Source organism: Zonotrichia albicollis, chromosome 7 (genome assembly GCF_047830755.1).
Source record: "Zonotrichia albicollis isolate bZonAlb1 chromosome 7, bZonAlb1.hap1, whole genome shotgun sequence".
Taxonomy (NCBI): domain Eukaryota; kingdom Metazoa; phylum Chordata; class Aves; order Passeriformes; family Passerellidae; genus Zonotrichia; species Zonotrichia albicollis.
In genome coordinates this window covers 18,258,712-18,277,493 of record NC_133825.1, presented here as the reverse complement: position 1 = coordinate 18,277,493, position 18,782 = coordinate 18,258,712, and the positions used below count along the sequence as shown (strand labels likewise).

At 53.8% G+C, this 18,782-nt stretch overlaps 2 protein-coding genes and 1 long non-coding RNA gene across 8 annotated transcripts; 2 read left to right on the top strand and 1 right to left on the bottom strand.

Annotated features, from left to right (window-relative positions):
* Nucleotides 1-1,359: 1,359 nt before the first annotated feature.
* LOC141729661 (C-type lectin domain family 2 member D-like) lies at nucleotides 1,360-18,779 on the bottom strand. Of its 5 annotated transcripts, XM_074544498.1 has the most exons (6): nucleotides 4,083-4,215; nucleotides 3,317-3,709; nucleotides 2,839-2,937; nucleotides 2,563-2,743; nucleotides 2,262-2,362; nucleotides 1,360-2,171 (listed from the first exon to the last, which is right to left on the bottom strand). In XM_074544498.1, the coding sequence occupies exons 1-6, from the start codon at nucleotides 4,213-4,215 to the stop codon at nucleotides 2,002-2,004; spliced, it is 1,077 nt and encodes a 358-aa protein (XP_074400599.1). In that variant the 3' UTR covers nucleotides 1,360-2,001. The 5 variants fall into 5 exon arrangements, 4 of the variants coding, with proteins under 4 accessions (XP_074400599.1, XP_074400602.1, XP_074400601.1 ...); XM_074544500.1 differs by lacking the exons at nucleotides 1,360-2,171; nucleotides 2,262-2,362; nucleotides 2,563-2,743; ... (1 more) ...; nucleotides 3,317-3,709; nucleotides 4,083-4,215 and adding exons at nucleotides 15,694-16,684; nucleotides 16,775-16,875; nucleotides 17,076-17,257; nucleotides 17,360-17,458; nucleotides 17,834-18,779; XM_074544501.1 differs by lacking the exons at nucleotides 2,262-2,362; nucleotides 2,563-2,743; nucleotides 2,839-2,937; nucleotides 3,317-3,709; nucleotides 4,083-4,215 and adding exons at nucleotides 16,775-16,875; nucleotides 17,076-17,257; nucleotides 17,360-17,755.
* Nucleotides 4,449-5,282, top strand: LOC141729668 (uncharacterized). Its single transcript, XR_012581070.1, has 2 exons — nucleotides 4,449-4,588; nucleotides 4,829-5,282. It is a non-coding gene; the product is annotated as an uncharacterized LOC141729668 (long non-coding RNA).
* LOC141729660 (protein ecdysoneless homolog) lies at nucleotides 5,588-11,869 on the top strand. 2 transcript variants are annotated; one of them, XM_074544496.1, is made up of 7 exons: nucleotides 5,588-5,792; nucleotides 6,154-6,271; nucleotides 8,800-8,906; nucleotides 9,326-9,503; nucleotides 9,948-10,015; nucleotides 10,093-10,313; nucleotides 10,849-11,835. In XM_074544496.1, exons 1-7 carry the CDS (start codon nucleotides 5,603-5,605, stop codon nucleotides 11,059-11,061), a joined length of 1,095 nt encoding a protein of 364 aa, XP_074400597.1. In that variant the 5' UTR covers nucleotides 5,588-5,602; the 3' UTR covers nucleotides 11,062-11,835. The 2 variants fall into 2 exon arrangements, with proteins under 2 accessions (XP_074400597.1, XP_074400598.1); XM_074544497.1 differs by lacking the exons at nucleotides 9,326-9,503; nucleotides 9,948-10,015 and having other exon boundaries at nucleotides 10,849-11,869.
* Nucleotides 18,780-18,782: the final 3 nt, after the last annotated feature.

Here is an 18,782-nt window from a genome sequence, read left to right as displayed (position 1 = left end):
AGCCGATCTGCGAGCTGCTTTTGGCCGTTTTGACCGATGTGCGTCCTGCGCTGCAGGAAAGCAGCGAGGGGCAGCGACGAGTGAGGGAGAGGAGCAGCGAGCTGCGGGGGAAGGGCAGAGCAGGGTGTCTCATGGAAATCACCGTAGTGATTTGTTTTCTTGCACCAAAGCGACTCCCGGCGCCGTATTGGGAGTCAGAGTCTGGGGCATATTCAGAAGCAGGAACCACGCGATGGGAGCAGTCAGGTCACTCCTGTCCTGCAAAAACCTTGCTAAGGAAAAGGGCCCCCATGCTGTTGGAGCTGGTCGAGAACGGGAGCCCCAGGAAATCCGCTTCTGGGGCTCTCAAAATGAATTACGGCAGGAATTTTTGCAGTGAGTCTAGCCAGGTGCCCGGTGCCAGCCCCGAGCCGGGCTCCAGGTGCCGCCACCGCTGTGGAATGACCCGAACGCGGCGCCGGCCGCCCTTCCCATCACCGGCCGGACTCCGCGGGCACTCGGTCTGGTGCCGCCGTGCGCTCACACTCCGCGGGCACTCGGACTGGTGCCGCCGTGCGCTCACACCCTGCGGGCACTCGGGCCGGTGCCGCTCTGCGCTCACACTCCGCGGGCACTGGGGCTGGTGCAAAAACCTTGCTAAGGAAAAGGGCCCCTCTCTGTTGAAGCTGGTCGAGAACCGTAGCCCCTTGGAAGCCCCTTCTGGAGTTCCGAACGGTGAATTACGGCAGGAATTTTTGGAGTGAGCCTGGACAAATGCCCGGTACCAGCCCCGAGCCGGGCTCCGGGTGCCTCCACCGCTGTGGAACGATCCGAACGCGGCACCAGCCGCCCTTCCCATCCCGGCCGGTATCCGCGGGCACTCGGGCTGGTGCCGCCCTGCGCTCACACTCCGCGGGCACTCGGGCCGGTGCCGCCCTGCGCTCACACCCCGCGGGCACTCGGGCTGGTGCCGCCGCAGCTCGGGGCTCTCGCTGTGGGACGGTTTTGGCTCCTCAGGGTGCGGCAGCGATGCCGAGCAGTAGGGGAGCAGCGAGCGGGGCGGCCAAGCGAGTAGCGCGCCGCCGGGACACCGACGTTCCTGTCCCGAAAAAGGCGTGCTAAGAAAAAGGGCCCCACTCTGTTGGAGCTGGGGAAGAAGCGCAGCCCCGGGGAAGCCGCTTCTGGGGCTCTCAACAGTGAATTCTTGCAAGGATTCTTGGGCTTGGCTGGGCTGGGCCAGGCCAGGTCCCGGGGTCAGCTCTGAGCCTCTGCTCCTGCCCCTGGGCAGGCAACAGAACACAGCAGGAAAGGCTCGGGGCTCTCAAGAAAGGCAGCCAGAGATCTCTCACCCAACATGAGCATAACAGGTCCAGACTGGGCAAATTACAATTAATTGAATTTATTATCATACAAATCAGAGCAAGAGAATGAGATGTACACAAAATCCTAAAAATGCACCTTCCTGACACTGTTCTCTCCTTCCTGGCTTCACTTTCTCCCCAGTTCCCTCTCCCCCTCCTCCCCACACAGCGGCACAGAGGGATGGGCGTTACAGTCACGTCATGTCACTGCTTCTCCTTTGGAGAGGCAAATCCCTTGTCCTGCTCCAGCCTGGGATTCCTCCCACAGGAGGACAGTCAGATCCTTCTCAGGCAGGCAGACAGACAGACAGACAGCAGATCCTTCTTCACAGACAGGTGCCTGATGCCAATAGTGGGATTCCTGCTCAGCACGTGTCAGCGGTTCTTCCTCTTCCAAAGACAGTCCAAAAGTGTCTCATTCAGGCCACTTTGTCATGATTTCCAAGAGGCCCAGGCAATTCAGATTTCCCATTGGAGCTTGTTGTATCATGGCGGCAATGCACTCACTCCAGCAAGCATCGATGGCAGGATGGATTGCAGAGACTTTTCCTTTGCAGCCCCAGCCCAGCGCTGGCACTGGGGATGGAGAGGCACTGAGGTGACCCTGAGAGGAAGTGCAAGGCACAGGGCGCAGCTGAGGAAGGACAGCGCTGTGCTGGGCTCAGAGGTGAAGCTGGCACTGCCCAGCGTGGAGAAGGTCCTTTGTGCAGCCCCTGTTACAGCGGAGCTTGGGCCTTGCTGCAGACATACGGCCGCTCACTGGAGCAGTTGTCACTTTTGAATCTCCTCTCAGCCAGGTACACACAGTCGGAATTGCCGAGGACAGGAACCCTGCAGGGAGGAGCAGAGGCAGCGCTGGCTGCCAGGGGAAGCCCTTGTGCCCCTGTGCCCCCAGGCCCTGCCCGGCTCCCCGGCACTCACCGGGAGCTGTAGCAGCTGCCGTCCCCCCACTGCAGGCGCTCGCCCCGTCTGCGCAGCCCGAGCCAGTAATCGACGTTCCCAGAGAGGCGGGAGAGCAAATCCTGCCCAGGAGAGAGGAGTGGGAGCTGCCCCGGCCCCTCGGGGGGACACGTGCCCGGGGCTGCCCCCGCACGCCGGGGCTCCTTCCCTGCAAGGCCCCGGCCCAGGGCTGCAGCCCCGGCCCTACGAGCACCGAGCCCGGCCCAGGAGCGCCCCCAGGCTGCCCTCAGCCACCCCACACCGCCCGCAGCCCCTCACTCACCATGGCCTCCTCATCCTTGGCAGTGGCCAGGGAGGCATTGAGCTCGGAGCACCGTTCCTGACCCTGATCCCACGTGCTGTAATCCTGTGAGAAGTAGTAGCAGACCCCATTGTAGCCCACCCATTCATGGGGCAGCCCAGAACCAACAGCAGAGTCACAGGTGTGACTGGAACCTGTGGTGCTGCAGGGGGAAGAGGAGAAGCTCTGAGGATTCCCCTGTGCAGGGAGCCCGCTCTGCCCCGAGGGGCTGGGCCCACGCTGCTGCCCCTCCCTTACCTGCCAGCACAGCCACGGCCGCCCCCAAAGCCAGCACCAGCACCAGGAGCAGCAGAATCAGCACCGCCGTGCCCACGGGATGGGACCTGAACCGTTCACCTGGAGCAGGAAAGAGCTGCTGGCTGCCAGAAGCAGAGCCGGCCCTGCAATCTGCTCAGCCCATGGCCAGGGAGCAGAGCAGGGAGCCCTGAGGCAGTGTGGGCCTCCCTCCGCTGGCAGCCAGAGAGCCAAGAGCCTGGCCACAGGCAGGGACACAGCTGTGGCCACAGGCAGGGACACAGCTGTGGGGACAGGCTGCAGCAGGAGAACTGCACAGCCTTGGGGGCAGCTGGGGCTCTTGCTTCCAGCCACGGATGGGGCCCAGCAGAGCACGAGGCCTCTTCCAGACGTCGGGAAACAGCCACACACCTGCCAGCCCTGGCCTTGGGAGGGGACACGGGCCCCTGTCTAGAGGCCACAGAGATGGCCCTCTACTCACCCAGGAGTCTTCTGAGGGTCCTTTTACATTCATTGCCCGTTGCTGCTGTGCCCTGGGGAGCCAGGGGCTCCGTCACACTCCCATCACTGGTGCAGAATCCATTCTCCACATCTGCGCTCGCTGCACGCTCACAAGTGGCATCCCCCTGCTTATGCCAAGAGGCTTCTTGGGCTCCAGGAAAGTGTGGAACTGCAGCTGCTGGTCCCTCCTGGACATGCCAAGGCTCGTTCGCTGCTACAGGAATGGAGCAGATTTCACTCTCCTCTTGCTCACAGGCGCCATCTCTCTGCCTGGAACAAACAGCACCTTGCTCTCGAGACATTAGGAGTGCTCTCGGCAGATCGTTTGGGAGCTCGGCTTCGGGAACAGCTTTGCAGCCGCGCTGATGGCACCCTGAAAGGGACACGATGAGAGGTCGCTGCTGGTGCCGGTCCTGCGGGACACCGAGGCTCTGGCACGGACACCTCCCGCCCGAGCAGCGGCCCCGATCCCGGCGCCGCACGGCCGGGAACAGTCCCAGGCACGGAGCAGCCGCCTCCGTCCTAGCGAGAGCAGCCGGGATGAGCCATCGCTGCCGCGGCAGTGGCTCCATCCCTGCCATCCAGGCAAGAAGGAGAGCGCGGGCAGCCGCTCCCTCGGCTGCGATCCCAGCGCAGTGGGCACACGAGGGAAGCAGGCACCAGGAACAGAACCCCCCGGCCCTCACCGCTGCCCCCTCCGCTCGCAAGAAGCCCCGAGCTTGTCCAGCACCGACCGTGGGTCCCACCTGGGCTGGAGCCGCCTCCGAGCTCCGCCGCCGCCGCGCCGGTCCCCGGGTGCCACCGCCGCCCCGGCATGTCCCGAACAGCCACTTTCCCGTATAGGATGTCCTGAACGCTCCCTTTGCCGTCAGAGAGCATTTAGAGTCGGCCGTGGGCTAGTTCCGGCTTTGGCCAATCAGCGCACGGAAAGCAGCCATTTTGGCCAATCAGCGCAGAGCCTGGGCCGCGGACTTGTGGGAGTCTTGTGGGAGTAAAGCCGAGCGAGAAGGTTTCGACAGCGAGGCCGAGAACCGAAACAATTTGTCTGTCGTCGGGCTACTGAACACAGGATGGTGTTAGCATGCTGGGTAGCCTATGGGGATCCCGGGCCTGTTGCCAGAGCGCACGAGTCACAGCTTGTGAAATACAAAGCTGTATTTCGTGTCAGGTACAAACAGGCGACGTGTGTATTTGTGAGTGAGAAATGTGGGCCCCGACAATGGGAGAGCTGTGAATTTTAATAATAACTGAGGTAAATAAAGCATGGAAAAAGGCATTTGAAACTATCTTTTGTTTGCACTTAACCCTGCTTGATTTAGGAGCATTTGAATTAAAATGTTAAGGATGTTGCTTTTTGCTTGCATTTAATCCATAAAGAGCTCTGCAATAATAACTATTTGAAGTATAATTTCAGAATATTACTTGTATCCTCTAAAGTATAGCTTTGGAATATATCTAAAGGAAAATATGCTTATCTCATGCCTTATTGAAGCAGAGAAAAACAGCTTGAGAAAGGAAGATGAAGATCATCTCAAGGATTTATGGTTTTGACCAATGGGAAGCTGGACATCACTGTTATGAGATTTATAGTCTCTGCAATTAAAAGGTGACCCACATCTGGGGAGCTGGATCCACCAGATGGGATTCGTCTTTCTTCTTTCAGAAACTGGACCGTCACCACCTGGGGATACTCCTTTTGAGATACATCCTGAGAAATTATAATCACAATAGTGTACAGAATTGTAATGTAATAATTCGGAATAAAAAGTGCTGATGAGAAAAAAACCTGGAAATAGAAACTGCTGAAAAAAAACCTGATAAGTACCCCTACAAATACCTGTAACCATCAATTATCGGTGTGCAGTTGGAGGGATAACTTTCCTCACTGTACTCAGCGGTGTACCCATACTTTACCATATTAAATAATAAATTGATTGCTGCTTGAATATTCGTCTAGTCAAGCTTCTTATTCATAACATTAGGAATGCCGGGAACCATCTCCCGTCGGGGCCAGGGGGTGACCGGGCCGTCACCGGGCCCTGCTCGGTGCTGGGGCAGCGCGGGCGGCAGGCTCTGGAGCGGGGCGGGGGGATCGCGCCCGGGACCGCGCTGGGACTCGGGGCCGCGCCGGGCACCGGGGGAGCGGCGGCCACTCACGGCTGCACCGGTTTCCGCGCGTATCGCGATATCATCCTCAGCGCCGCCGCCCCGCCGCCGCCATCGCGCCGCTCCTCCCCGGGGGCGGAGCGCTCTGGGCCCCGGCGCGATGGAGGCGCTGCGGCGGCCGGCGCTGCCCGAGGACGCGGTGCGCTACCGCCTGTTCGCGGCGGCGGGCCCGGGCGGCGAGGCGCTGCTGCGGCGCTGCGCTGAGCTGTCCCTGGTGCGCTTCGCTCCGCTCCTGGCTGCCTACGTGTGGCAGCGGCAGCCGTTCCGCCTGCGCTACGTGCCGGGCCGCGGTGAGCCGGGAGCGGGCCGGGAGGCGCGGCGGGAGGAGCGCCCGGAGCGGGGGGACTGTGAGGGAGATCCGGCGGCCGGAAACCGACGGCGTGTGAGAAGGGATCCGGCGGGCTCGAACCGGGAGCGTGTGAGGGGGACCCGGCGGCTTCCCCGACTCTCGGTGTCACAGCACGGGTTAACCCAGTGAGGCATCTGGTGCCACCTCCCTGCTGCAGCCGGCCCGTCCCCGAGCACAGGACACAGGACTCTGTCAGCAGGGTCTGGGATATCCGCAGCGAGGGAGACTCCGCAGCCTGTGTGGACAATCTGTTGCTGGGCACGGCGTTGCTGAGCCGCCTCTCCTGTCTGTGCCCCGTGCAGGCGAGATCCCGGCGCACTTGGGCGGCACCACGGAGTTCGGGGATAACGTGGAGGATGAGTGGTTCATTGTGTACCTGCTGCGGGAGATCACCAGGGAGTTCCCGGGGCTGGCAGCCAGGTAAGGCGGGTGCTGCTGAGCTGCTTTAGTGGGAGGGCTGCCAAGGGGCAGTGCCTGTGCTCTGAAGGTCCTGTCTTACCATTGCCATCCTTGGAGGTGTTTCCCCATCCCAGACACGTTGGAAGTGTCCAAGGGCAGGTTGGATGGGGCTTGGAGCAGCCCGGGCTAGTGGAAGGTGTGCCTGGCTGTGGCAAGGGTGTTGGAACCAGGTGTTGGTCTTTAAGGTCCCTTCTAACCTTAGACTTTCTATGAGTTTATGAATATTAAAAAAGCCCCAGCAGACATGGATTCAGAAGTGTCCCTGAGGGTAGGGAATGCTCAGGGCTGGAGCGTTGCTGTCTCTGTAAGGACACAGGCTTTGTCTGGTCCAGGTGAAATAATGAGCAGACACCTTCACCTGGATATGGGTGGCTGCTAATGGCAGTGAATTAGAACGGGGATCATTATTTTGGTCATTAGCCAAAAATTGTTCAATTATTTTTCCCCTACTCCAAGATTCTTAAAAGGGCGGGACTACACCACCAAAATGGATTGCAAATGTGTACCTGGAGTGTCAGGCTCATACTTTCCTTTTGTTTGAGGGAACAGAGTGAGGGAGTTGAGAACGTTGCATTCAGGGCTTTTCTTAGCATGAGGAACCAGCAGAGGTCGCATGTGACACCTGAAATACTGCTTTTTAATGCCTGTGATATTCTGAAGCAGTTAGGATATCTTGGTTCCCCTGAAGCACTTCTCCAGTTAAAGAGACACATGGTATTATTCTTGTTAGGGAAACAAGATATATTTGATGAAATTTCTTGCAGTTCAAATAGGGATTTTTCCTGGTTGGATCGTGGTCTCTTGCATCTCAAATAACCTTTTTAGAAAAGCTGTGCTGCTTCCTGCATTGGTTCTCTATTTGTACTTGAAGGAGAAGGATGATTTCAAGGTGAAGCAGTGTGTCTGTGGCTTTTGAACATTCCAGGGAAAATACATTTTAACCCTTGAACTTGTGTTAGGAGTTGCAGTGGGGCCAGAACTTGAATCCTTATATCTGTGTGAAATGAATTAATGTGTTTAAAGGGGACATGTGCAGGTTGTTCCCCTTTGAAAGTAATTTATTTTGGAAATCAAAAAGAAAAAAGGAAGATGTGGGGATTGATTCATTCATCTAAAGCAAGGGGAGAAATACACTTGAGTGAAGAAAACCCCCATGTGTGATTGTGTGAGGTGTGACTGATTTCACTGGTTTCCATTTCATTTCCACCCCTCTAGAATTCAATATTCTTCAAGATCCATACATAACACTATAGACCTATCTGAGCCCATGCAAGTGTAATTTTTATGTGTGTGTGGTTTTTGTGACTTCTGGGAGTTTTGGTGAGGTTCTGTCAGATTTTTTTTTAAAGATGCCTTTGATTAGTTTTTTGAAGTTAATAAATGGGACATAAATGGACTGCTTGTTTGAAGGTTATAATGTTGGACAACTTTATTGAGATTCTTAGGTTAATATCCTTTAATATACTTCAAATACAGGAATACCCCTTGGCTGTATTGAGTTCCAAGTGTTCACGGCCAAGAGGTTTGAGTTGTTCTGGTTCTCTCAGCATTTCTGTGTGACCAACAGTCGCCCTTATGAAGCCTGACTGTGAGGAGGAAGGGGAGGGAGAATTGTTTGGGTTCATGCCTGTGGCTTGCGTTCAATAGGGAGAAATGGAAGGATCAGCCAAGTACCTGGAGCTGTTGCACATGGCAGAAGATTACTTCCAGCAATCTGTTGCAGTGCCAGAAAGGTGAGAGCTGCTTGAAATTCATGAGTGTCATAGACCCTACAAATCCTGTAAGTGACCTTTGAAATGCTTGTTACAAGCACCTGAACCCTTTTCTGCACTGCACATTGAACATGGGAGCTGTGGCCAGGGCATACAAGTACTAATTCCTCTGGAATGCTCCACTGGGAGAAGTTCTGGCCTGAGTAACTCTTTTATCTTGGTTTTGTGAAATGCTGAGCTCTTCCAAGTGGATTCCAAGTGGTGACTGCAAAGCAATTTTTGCTTGGTTGACTGTAGAAAGTGTAGAAATGTTTCATTGAACAGCAGTGCCAGTGAATAATGAATACAGGGTAATCTGTCTCCTTTGCTCAAGAGGCTGGCTGTGGATTTCTCTGGAAGATCAAATCCAAAAAAGAAATCACTACAGAAATAGCAGAGGCTTTGCCAGCCCATAATATCTTGACTGTTATTTTTTTGAATTTCCAGTCTGTGCTGTTTGGGATCTGATAATCTTAATATTTACCAAGGCAAATGAAATGTAAAGGAAAAGAGCCATGACCAATGGGTTTGGAGCCATCAGCTGGGAATTGCAGGGACTGACTGTGTCCTGTTTTGGCCAATGCTCTGGGTAGTGCTCTGCTACTTTCCCCAGATTCATTTCCCTTTTGGATGTGTTTGCACAGAAGGAAAAATGAAGAATTGAAGTGAAAACCTGAATGCAGAGCATGTGATCCCATTGAATCCATTTCAGTAAATTGATGTTGGTTTTTCTTCTAGCTGTGATGAAGTGAGCCCAGGTGATGAAATCCTGGCACTACTACAGACAACCCCCATTGATGTGAAGGAATTGGAGAGAGAAGCAGCTTGTCTTCCTGCAGAGGATGGTGAGCTGGATGGGGGAATTATTCCTATTACAGATGGTTATTTGTGGGGGGAGAGGGGCAATGCTGACAGCTGTGAAGGGAGAGCAAATCCAGCCTTCCTTAAGACTAAACACTGGATTGGCTCTCCCAGTTTAGAGTAAGCCTTTCTTCCTCCACTGAGTGGCCAAAGGCTTCTCAGTGACTAGAATGGTCTCTCTGAGTTTGAGCTCTGCAAAGCAGAGTTTGTAAGTAGTGACAAGAAATCTGCACTCAGTTCTTCTCAGCCTCTCTCTCCTTTGCTGTGTGTGAGCCAGGAGCAGCACAAGAGCTGAACTGCAGAACTGAGCTGCAGGATGGTTGCAGCCCTGTCAGTCAGCTGGTTTGGGCCTGTGGGCCAGCAGGCTTGTGCAGAGTAACAGATCTGTGCTGTGTTCTTGCAGATGACAGCTGGCTGGATATGACACCAGGTGCTCTGGATCAGATGCTGAAGGAGACAAGAAATGAGTCCCTTCCTTCCCCAAATGAGGAGGAGCAAAACTATGACTTGGAAACAGTTGCTGAGAGCATGAAGGCTTTTGTGTCCAAAGTGTCCACGCACGAAGGAGCAGAACTGCCATGGTAGTAGCACCTGGAGTTTGGCTCTGGTGTGGAATGTTGCACTGTGCTGCAGCCTGTGCTTGGTTCTGTGATGCAGAGAGTCAGAGTTTGAAGGTGCTGTGCTGAGCAGGGCCTGAAGCAAAGCCAGAGCAGTGAACCTGCACTTGCTTTAAATCAGCTTGGTGCCACCCTGGCACTGGTGCAGGTTCAAGTGCTGCAAGCTGAGCTGCTCTCTGTCCCTCAGCTGGATTTTGTGGTCTTCACAATTTTTCTCTTTTTATGCCAAGAATTCTTCCACTCACTGTTTGATGTCTCATCCATACAGGCTTCAGACTTCTGAGGACTTTTAAATTCAAATGTCCCAACTTCAGTCCTGGCTTGAGAGAAATCAATATGGCTTGTGCCTGTGTCAGGCTTAGGCAAGCACATAAGCTTCATTTCTTTAAAAATATTTTTATATTTCAGGTCATCTGATGAATCCCAAGTTACCTTTGACGTGGATTCTTTTACAGAAGCCCTGGACAGAATTTTAGGTGAGATTGCTTCTTTCTTTGAAAAAAATGCCAGCACTGATTTCTTTGCTGTTGTACTGACACCAAATCATGTGCAGGGGCAGACTCGGAGGAGCTGGATTCTGATGATGTGGATGAAGAGGAGGAGTTTGGTTTCTCAGATGAGGATGATGAAGAGCTGGATGCTGGGAATGGAAGGCAGGAGCAGAAGGTGTCTCCTGAGGAGCTGGTGGGCAGTCTCAAGGCGTACATGGAGGAGATGGACCGTGAGCTGGCACAGAGCAACGTTGGGAAAAGTTTCAGCAGCCACAAGAGAGGGGTGAGTGTGCCTTGGGCTCTGATTTGCAGCAGTAATTTCCAAGCAGGAAATGTGCTGCAAGTGGCCATTCTGAGTCATGGGATTGGAACCTTCCCACGTGCAAGTAAAGTGTGCTGGACCTGCACCATCCTACATTTTTTATAGACTGAAACTTACCTAAGCTTGGAATTTGCCCATCTTTTCCAAGGCTTAGTTTTAGTTTGCCCATCTTTTCCCTGTTTTTAGTAGTAGGGCAAGCAGCTGCAGCTTCACTTGTGAGGTCCTGTAGTAGTTTTCTCCCATAGGAAGCAGAGCCAGGACTCAGCAACACTTTGTGTCCTTCTCTTGGAACCTAATCTGGGTAATGGAGAGTGGTGATTTTCAGCTGGCATGAGCATTTGGTGTCTGAATTTCTGTCTGTCAGGACTCAGGAGTGTACTGGACTTTGTTGGCTGTGCAATTGTTGGTTCTTTTCTCCTGTGGTTTACCCTTTTTTTTTTTTCCCTTAAATGTGCTCCTGCAATTTGCTAAAGCTTTCTCTTTGTGCTCCCTGCAGGCAAGTTCTGTTGGAGCAGCCCCATGTGAGAGTGCTGGCCCTGACTGTGGAGCTGAGGCTGCTGAGCTGGCAGCCCTGGATGTGGACATGAACCTGGTGGCAAACCTGCTGGAGTCCTACAGTGCCCAGGCTGGCCTGGCAGGACCCACCTCGAGCATTTTACAGAGCCTGGGGGTGAATTTACCTGAGAGCACAGAGCTCCCTGGCAGCTGAGCAAGGCAGGGAGAGCCTTGGCACAGGACATGGCTGCTGGGGAGATGGAGCACACACACACGAGCAGGATGTGGGAGAAGAGGCCCAAGGTTTGAATTTGGAGCATTCTGTTCATTATGTGTCACTTCAGCAGAGTGAATTTACCTGCAAAAGCTTCTGTTTGCACAGTCTTGGGTGGAAATGAGATTTTCCCAGTGCTAGCACAATTCCAGAAAACTGGAAAATGATGTAGAATGCATGACTCAAATTATATTTTCTTTTATTACAACACCTCTCTCCATTTTTTCATTCAGTGATCTAATTTGCCACATTTTTAAAATGTCCTTTTACCCATTGCTGAGTGGGTTCAGTATCTGGGGAGCAGTTCTTGTTCTGAAAATGCTGCTGCCTTCAGGGGCAGGTGGGGAAATACCACACTGCAGGAAGAGTAATTGGATCAAATGTGTAAATATGGGCCAGAAGTATTTTTTAATTTTATTTCAATAAAAACAAAAATACAACTTGATTACTGAATTTTTTTGAAGATATGCATAACTTCCTCAGTTCTTGGAGTGAAAGTATTTTTGTAATTGTTCATTTTCTGAATGAATTCCATTACTGCTGAATGTTGATATACAGCTACTGCTGGCATGATGTGAGCCCAGGCTGAGCAGTTTGGGGTTTTTTCAGTGCAAATGTGCTGGAAGGCATGCAGCATGTTGCTTTCATGTGGAATGAACAATCTATTTTAAATATGACAACTTTAGTTTCAACAAGACAAATTTGCAATAAAATAGATAGAAATTCTTGATACACAAACACCAACAGTGCAGTCCTGCTGGGTCCAAATCAGCTTCTAAATTTCTCTTCATTTCATTTTCATTCAGCAATTAATGAGTTGTCCTGCACTGATGTTGTGGAATTCACTTTGTCAGCAGTTCAGGGAGAGCACTGGCAGGTTGGACAGGGATTAGAGATGGACAGCAAGAGCTGGGAAGTGTGAAGAAGGTTCTGCTAAATTTCAAGGAATTTGGACTGCTGAGAGGTGAGAGACTCAGACAGATCTGTGGTGGAAAAATGGGGTTAACAGAGGTTTTTTAATTGAGACAAGAATAATGAGCAGTTAGTGGTGGAAAACAGAGGTACTTGAACCTTGGGAAGGGTTGGTGTTTGACCAGAAAAGGTAATTTACACTGAAAATACATCAAATTCTCCACTGATGAGTAGCTAGATCAAGTTTAGATACTTTAAAACATAATTGAGTTGAAGAACATGATCACATTGAACTGCTGTGTGGCCTGTGCTATAGAAAAGGTCCAAACAGATGGAGGGACTCCCTTAGTGCATGAGGAGAACTCCTGAGCTGAGGTTCAGAACAAAGATGCTCTTTTGCAAACACTCCAGCTGCTGTTGCTGCTTGGATAATCTGACTTTTCCATCAGTGGGGCTGGGATTTCCCTGGGGCTCTGCTCATCCCAGCTCTTTCCATTTGTTCAGCAGCTTCCCAGGGGAGCCCTGCAGGGCTCTGGGAGTGCTTCCAGGAGAGTTTGGCATGGCAGAGGAAGCATTTCCATGCTGCCTCTTCCTCTGCTTTGAGGTAACACACCAGGCATCTCCTCTTTTAATTCTGAGTGTTTTTAGTGAAGGAAGCCTGATGGAATTAATTAGGGAAGACAAGTGGTGTGTGGTTCCCTTTCAATGGATTTCTGTCCAAGTGTATTCTGGAGTTGTTGAACTGGTTAATTTTCCCTTATTGTCTGTGTTTCAACAGGGGGAATCCCCATTCACCTGCAATGCTGAGGGTATCAATGGAAAGGAACCCTGCCTTGGCCATTGTTTCAGGGCTATCAATGGATGGGGAATCCCCATTTTCTTGCTGAAATTGATCAGGGAACACCCTTTGTGATGGGATTTCAGAAGTTTGAAATGAGAGCAATCCTTCAATTTTCATCATCTTTCAGTTTACATTGACAAGGAATCTCTCTTGTGCCTTATTTTTTTAGAGTTTCAATTGGTAGAAACTCCCACTGATTGCATCGTTTGAGGGATTCATAGTGAGGGACAAAAAAATGCTGGAAAAGAAAAGGCAGCAAAGAAAGGCAAGGGGGGAGAAGGAAAAAAGAAGGGTGAGAAAAAAGGTGGGGGAGAAACGGTGGCAAAAAAGTGCAGGGGGGCAAAAGTGGGGGGAAAGGTGGCAAAAAATGGTAGGAAGAGTAGGCAAGGGAAAAATGGTGGAGAAAAAAAACGTAGAAAGAAAGATGGCAAAAGGGCAGCAAGAAAAGGCAGGGGAAAAAATGGGGAGAAAAAAAGGGGGAAAAAGGTAGCAGGAAAGGGGAAAAAGGCAAGGAAGAGTGAAAAAATGGAGATGGCATAAAGGTGAAAAGGTATTTAAGAAGCAGGAAAGCTCTAGAAATGTGAAAATGGTGCGAAAATGAGAGGAAAAAGGATGGGAAATACGAGGGAAAAAGAGCAGGAGTCCCAGAGACACCCCCACATCTCAGGTCCCCCTCCCCAATCCCACAGACACCCCCAGGTGTGACAGTGGTCACAAGGGTTGCAGGATGAAAAGAGGCGAGAATGTTGACCTCATGTTCAGAAGGCTTGATTTATTATTTTATAATACATATATTACATTCTAACTATACTAAAAAGAAATAGAAGGAAAGTTCTCAGAAGGCTAGCTAAGCTAAGAATAGAAAAGGAATGAATAACAAAGGGCTGTGTCTCAGCAGAGATTGAGACCCAGCTCTGCTGTGAGTGGTCAGTAAATCCAAACATCCACAGGAGACCAATCACGGATCCACCTGTTGCATTCCACAGCAGCAGATAACCATTGTTTACATGTTGTTGCTGAGGCCACAGCTTCTCAGAAAGGAGAAAAATCCTAAAGAAAGGATTTTTACGAAAAGATGTCTGTGACACCCAGGTACCCCCAAGAGAGCCCCTGCAAACCCCACAGACACCTGGGCCTGGATTCCTGCAGGAACACTGGGGAACAACTGGGCTCCTTGCAGCGGGATGGAAACAACGGCCAGGGCTGGGAATGTGTGCCCACTGTGCTGCCAGGCTGGGAATCAGCTGGGTGGGGCCGTGCCTTGGCAAGGGCTCCTGAACAAGTGCCAGGTTTGTGGGCTGCAGCTGGAGCTGAGAAGCAAAGGGATTAGTCCAGGCAGGAGAACATCCCACCATGGGGCACTGCTGCAAAGTGGGCATGTTTGGAACAGAGCCTCTCCTTCAGCAGGCCAACGCTGCCAGATGGAAATTGCCAAGGGCACGGGGCTGGCAAGTGAAGAGCAGAGCTGCTGTGAAGGGAAAGCTCAGTTCATTCAGAGAGATCACACAGGTCACTTGAGCACTGTTACAGGTAGGACACAGAAAATGAGAGATTTCCAGGAAAGCCTTTGTAGTTTGGTGGGGAAAAGGTGTCGTGATACCCAATGGCTGCAGGGATGGTGATCCAAATTAGTTCTGAGCAATTTCCTTTTTTTTTAATTGGTGAGGGTTATTAACCTTACCTGCAGTTATAAGGCCAAATAGTTTTGGAATATAATGTAGTTTAATCTAGCTGTCCTCCATGCTGCATACTCACAGCAGCCATATTTAACTGTCAGATGATGTGTGAATTGGCTTCTATCCCTATCCCAAATATCATCCTTCCTGGGTTTTCAGCTTCTTTTTAACATGCTAGTAAATCTTCTGCGTCCCTCTGCAGTATTTCCATGGGTAAAACCACTGAAGAGCACAAGCTAAAGGATGCTACCTCCAGCTGAGCACAGGCAGCAGTGGGAAAGGATGTTCTGTCAGCATTTTCTGTCCCTGTGCTGATACTGTTCTCCCTGGGAGGGAGCTGGGAAATCCCTATTTCTGCTGCTGTGCTCTTCCTGATGTTTGTCACAGCTGATGCCAACCCCATTTTCCCAGTGTAATGATGATTCTGGAGATCTCTGAGTGTACCTGCTGGCCTCGGAAATGCCACTGATGGTTATTGAGGAGAAGGCAAGTCCCAGCATTTCCATGTGGGAACGGAAACGTGTGGCTGTCCCTCAGTGCAGCTCTGTCAGTGACAGCGGTCAGTGGCCATTCCTGGTGCAGTTCTGTTATCATTTTTCTTACACCATTCTATTTTATTCCCTTCACACTTCCCATCCTTTCCCATTCCTCACTTCTTACCCAGCACTGCCCCAATGGTCCCCGGGTGCAGCTCTTTTAGAGAGCAGGGCCCGTCCCAACAGGCGGCTGCTGCAGCCAGGGCAGGGGCAGGGCAAGGCACATCACAGCGCTGGTGGTGCTCAGACTGTTGGCTTTTGGAGTTCAGGGAGATCAATTGAATCCCAATTGTCAGAGATTTCCACTACCTGCTGTTTCTCCCCGCTTTTCCTGCATGGATTTAAAAGTTCTTCCTTTCCTCACACAGAGCTGGAAAGCAAAATGCTCACCTGCCCCATGGCCATCCCCACCACCTTGTCCCTTTTTCCCTCCGCTTTACTTGGCATCACTTTCTCCCTCCTCCTGTCCCTGCCAGCTCCAGCAAAGCCATTTCCCCCACTGGCACCAGCTGCCTTCTGTCCCTCGCTTCCGTTTTGCCCACTCCGAACTCCTGGAGCCGCCTGCCCGCGGAGCCGCAGCCGCCGTGGGGCTGGGTAATGGTGCAGGGAATGCTGGCAGGGATTCCTGGGCTGGGCTGGGCCAGGCCAGGTGCCCGGGGCCAGCTCTGAGCCTCTGCTCCTGCCCCTGGGCAGGCAACAGGACACAGCAGGAAAGGCTCGAGGCTCTCGAGAGAGGTAGCCGGAAATCTCTCAGCCATCATAGGCAGAATAGGCCTGGAGCCGGGAAATTAAATTTAATCGAATTTATTATCGAAGAAATCATAGCAAGGGAATGAGATGTTCCCCAAATCCTAAAAATGCATCTCCATACTGTTCTCTCCTTCCTGGGCTTCGCTTTGTCCCCAGTTCCCTTCCTCCCTCCTCCCCACACAATGGCACAAAAGGATGGGGGTGTTACAGTCACATCATGTCACTGCTTCTCCCTCCAAGAGACCAATCCTTGTCCTGCTCCAGCCTGGGATTCCTCCCACAGGAGGACAGTCAGATCCTTCACAGCAGACAGACAGACAGACAACAGACTATTCTCCACAGTCAAGTGCTTGATGCAGAAAGTGGGATCCCTGCTCAGCATGTGTCAGATGTTGTTCGTCCTCTTCCAAGGACAGTTCACAAGTGCCACATTCTGGCCACTTCGTGATGATTTCCAAGAGGGAAGGAAGATTTGGATTTCCCATTGGAGCTCATTGTGTCATGAAGGCACTGCACGCCCTGCAGGCAGCATCAGTGCCAGGATGGATTGCAGAGACTTTTCCTTTGCAGCCCCAGCCCAGCGCTGGCACTGGGGATGAAGAGGCACTGAGGTGACCCTGAGAGGAAGTGCAAGGCACAGGGCGCAGCTGAGGAAGGACAGCGCTGTGCTGGGCTCAGAGGTGAAGCTGGCTGGCACTGCCCAGCGTGGAGAAGGTCCTTTGTGCAGCCCCTGTTACAGGGGAGCTTGGGCCTTGCTGCAGACATACGGCCGCTCACTGGAGCAGTTCCCACTTCTGAATCTCCTCTCAGCCAGGTACACACAGTCGGAATTGCCGAGGACAGGAACCCTGCAGGGAGGAGCAGAGGCAGCGCTGGCTGCCAGGGGAAGCCCTTGTGCCCCTGTGCCCCCAGGCCCTGCCCGGCTCCCCGGCACTCACCGGGAGCTGTAGCTGCTGCCGTCCCCCCACTGCAGGCGCTCGCCCCGTCTGCGCAGCCCGAGCCAGAAATCGCCGTTCCCGCGGAGGCGGAAGAGCAAATCCTGCCCAGGAGAGAGGAGTGGGAGCTGCCCCGGCCCCTCGGGGGGACACGTGCCCGGGGCTGCCCCCGCACGCCGGGGCTCCTTCCCTGCAAGGCCCCGGCCCAGGGCTGCAGCCCCGGCCCTACGAGCACCGAGCCCGGCCCAGGAGCGCCCCCAGGCTGCCCTCAGCCACCCCACACCGCCCGCAGCCCCTCACTCACCATGGCCTCCTCATCCTTGGCAATGGCCAGGGAGGCCCCGAGCTCGAAGCACCGTTCCTGACCCTGCTCCCACGTGCTGTAATCCCGTGAGAAGTAGAAGCAAACCCCATTGTAGCCCACCCAGCCATGGGGACAGCCCAGAACCAACAGCGGAGTCGCAGGTGTGACTGGAACCTGTGGTGCTGCAGGGGGAAGAGGAGAAGCTCTGAGGATTCCCCTGTGCAGGGAGCAGGGAGCCCGCTCTGCCCCGAGGGGCTGGGCCCAGGCTGCTGCCCCTCCCTTACCTGACTGCACAGCCAAGGCCGCCCCCAAAGCCAGCACCAGCACCAGGAGCAGCAGAATCAGCACCGCCATGCCCACGGGATGGCACCTGAACCGTTCACCTGGAGCAGGAAAGAGCTGCTGGCTGCCAGAAGCAGAGCCGGCCCCGCAATGTGCTCAGCCCATGGCCAGGGAGCAGAGCAGGGAGCCCTGAGGCAGTGTGGGCCTCCCTCAGCTGGCAGCCAGAGAGCCAAGAGCCTGGCCACAGGCAGGGACACAGCTGTGGGCACAGGCAGGGACACAGCTGTGGGCACAGGCTGCAGCAGGAGAACTGCACAGCCTTGGGGGCAGCTGGGGCTCTTGCTTCCAGCCACGGATGGGGCCCAGCAGAGCACGAGGCCTCTTCCAGACATCGGGAAACAGCCACATACCTGCCAGCCCTGGCCTTGGGAGGGGATAGTATCCCCACCCTAGAGGCCACAAGGCCCTGCACTCACCCAGGAGTCTTGAGAGGTTGCTTTTGTGTTCATTGCCCGTTGCTGCTGTGCCCTGGGGAGCCAGGGGCTCCCTCACACTCCCATCCCTGGTGCAGAATCCATTCTCCACATCTGCACTCACTGCATGCTCACAAGTGGCATCCCCCTGCTTATGCCAAGAGGCTTCTTGGGCCCCAGGCAAGTGTGGAACCGCGGCTGCTGGTCCCTCCTGGAGATGCTGGGGCTCATTCGCAGCTCCAGGAATGGAGCAGAGTTCACTCTTCTGTTCACAGCTGGCATCTCTCTGCCAGAGATAAACACCGCCTTGCTTCAGAGACTTCACTCATGCTGACAAAGCCTTTTTGCGATCGGTCTTGGGAACAGCATTATGCCCGCGGTGATGGAACATCGAAAGGAAAATGATGAGAGGTCACTCCTGGTGCCGGCCCTGAGGGACCCTGAGACTCAGGAGGGCGGTGCCAGGTCTGGGGCTCTACCGCGGCAGCGGCTCCATGCCGGCCTTCCGGGCAAGGAGGAGAGCGCGGGCAGCCGGCTCCCTCGGCTGCGATCCCAGCGCAGGGGGCACACGGGGGAAGCCGGCACCAGGAACTCGCCAGAATCTCCCGGCCCTCACCGCGGCCCCCTCCGCCCGCACCGAGCCCCGAGCTGGGGCAGCACCGACGGCAGGTCGCTGCCGGGCTGGAGCCGCCTCCGAGCTCCGCCGCCGCTCCGCTTTAACACGAACGCGCCGCCCCCCGCCGCTCTGGTCCCGGCGAGACACCGCAGGTCCGGCCTCTTCTGCCTCAGTTAAAATACCGGTGTGGGTTGTTTTTTTCCGATTTGAGCAATCGGCGCGCGGGAAAGCAGCGAGGGGCGGGGAGGAGGCGGGGAGGAGCGGAAGACACGTCAGGTCCGGCCGTTTCGGATTCCTTTCCTGTAAAACCCGTGGTTAGAAAGAATCGTAGCTCCG

Excerpts from the sequence above, each read along its gene's own strand:
- LOC141729661 (XM_074544498.1), bottom strand. The coding sequence starts at position 4,215 with ATGCTCTCTGACGGCAAAGGGAGCGTTCAGGACATCCTATACGGGAAA. Across the intron at positions 3,710-4,082 it reads CGGAGGCGGCTCCAGCCCAG|GGTGCCATCAGCGCGGCTGC; the intron begins GTGGGACCCACG and ends TGTCCCTTTCAG. Across the intron at positions 2,938-3,316 it reads GACCCTCAGAAGACTCCTGG|GTGAACGGTTCAGGTCCCAT; the intron begins GTGAGTAGAGGG and ends TTCCTGCTCCAG.
- LOC141729660 (XM_074544496.1), top strand. The coding sequence starts at position 5,603 with ATGGAGGCGCTGCGGCGGCCGGCGCTGCCCGAGGACGCGGTGCGCTAC. Across the intron at positions 5,793-6,153 it reads GCGCTACGTGCCGGGCCGCG|GCGAGATCCCGGCGCACTTG; the intron begins GTGAGCCGGGAG and ends TGCCCCGTGCAG. Across the intron at positions 6,272-8,799 it reads TTCCCGGGGCTGGCAGCCAG|CTGTGATGAAGTGAGCCCAG; the intron begins GTAAGGCGGGTG and ends TTTTTCTTCTAG.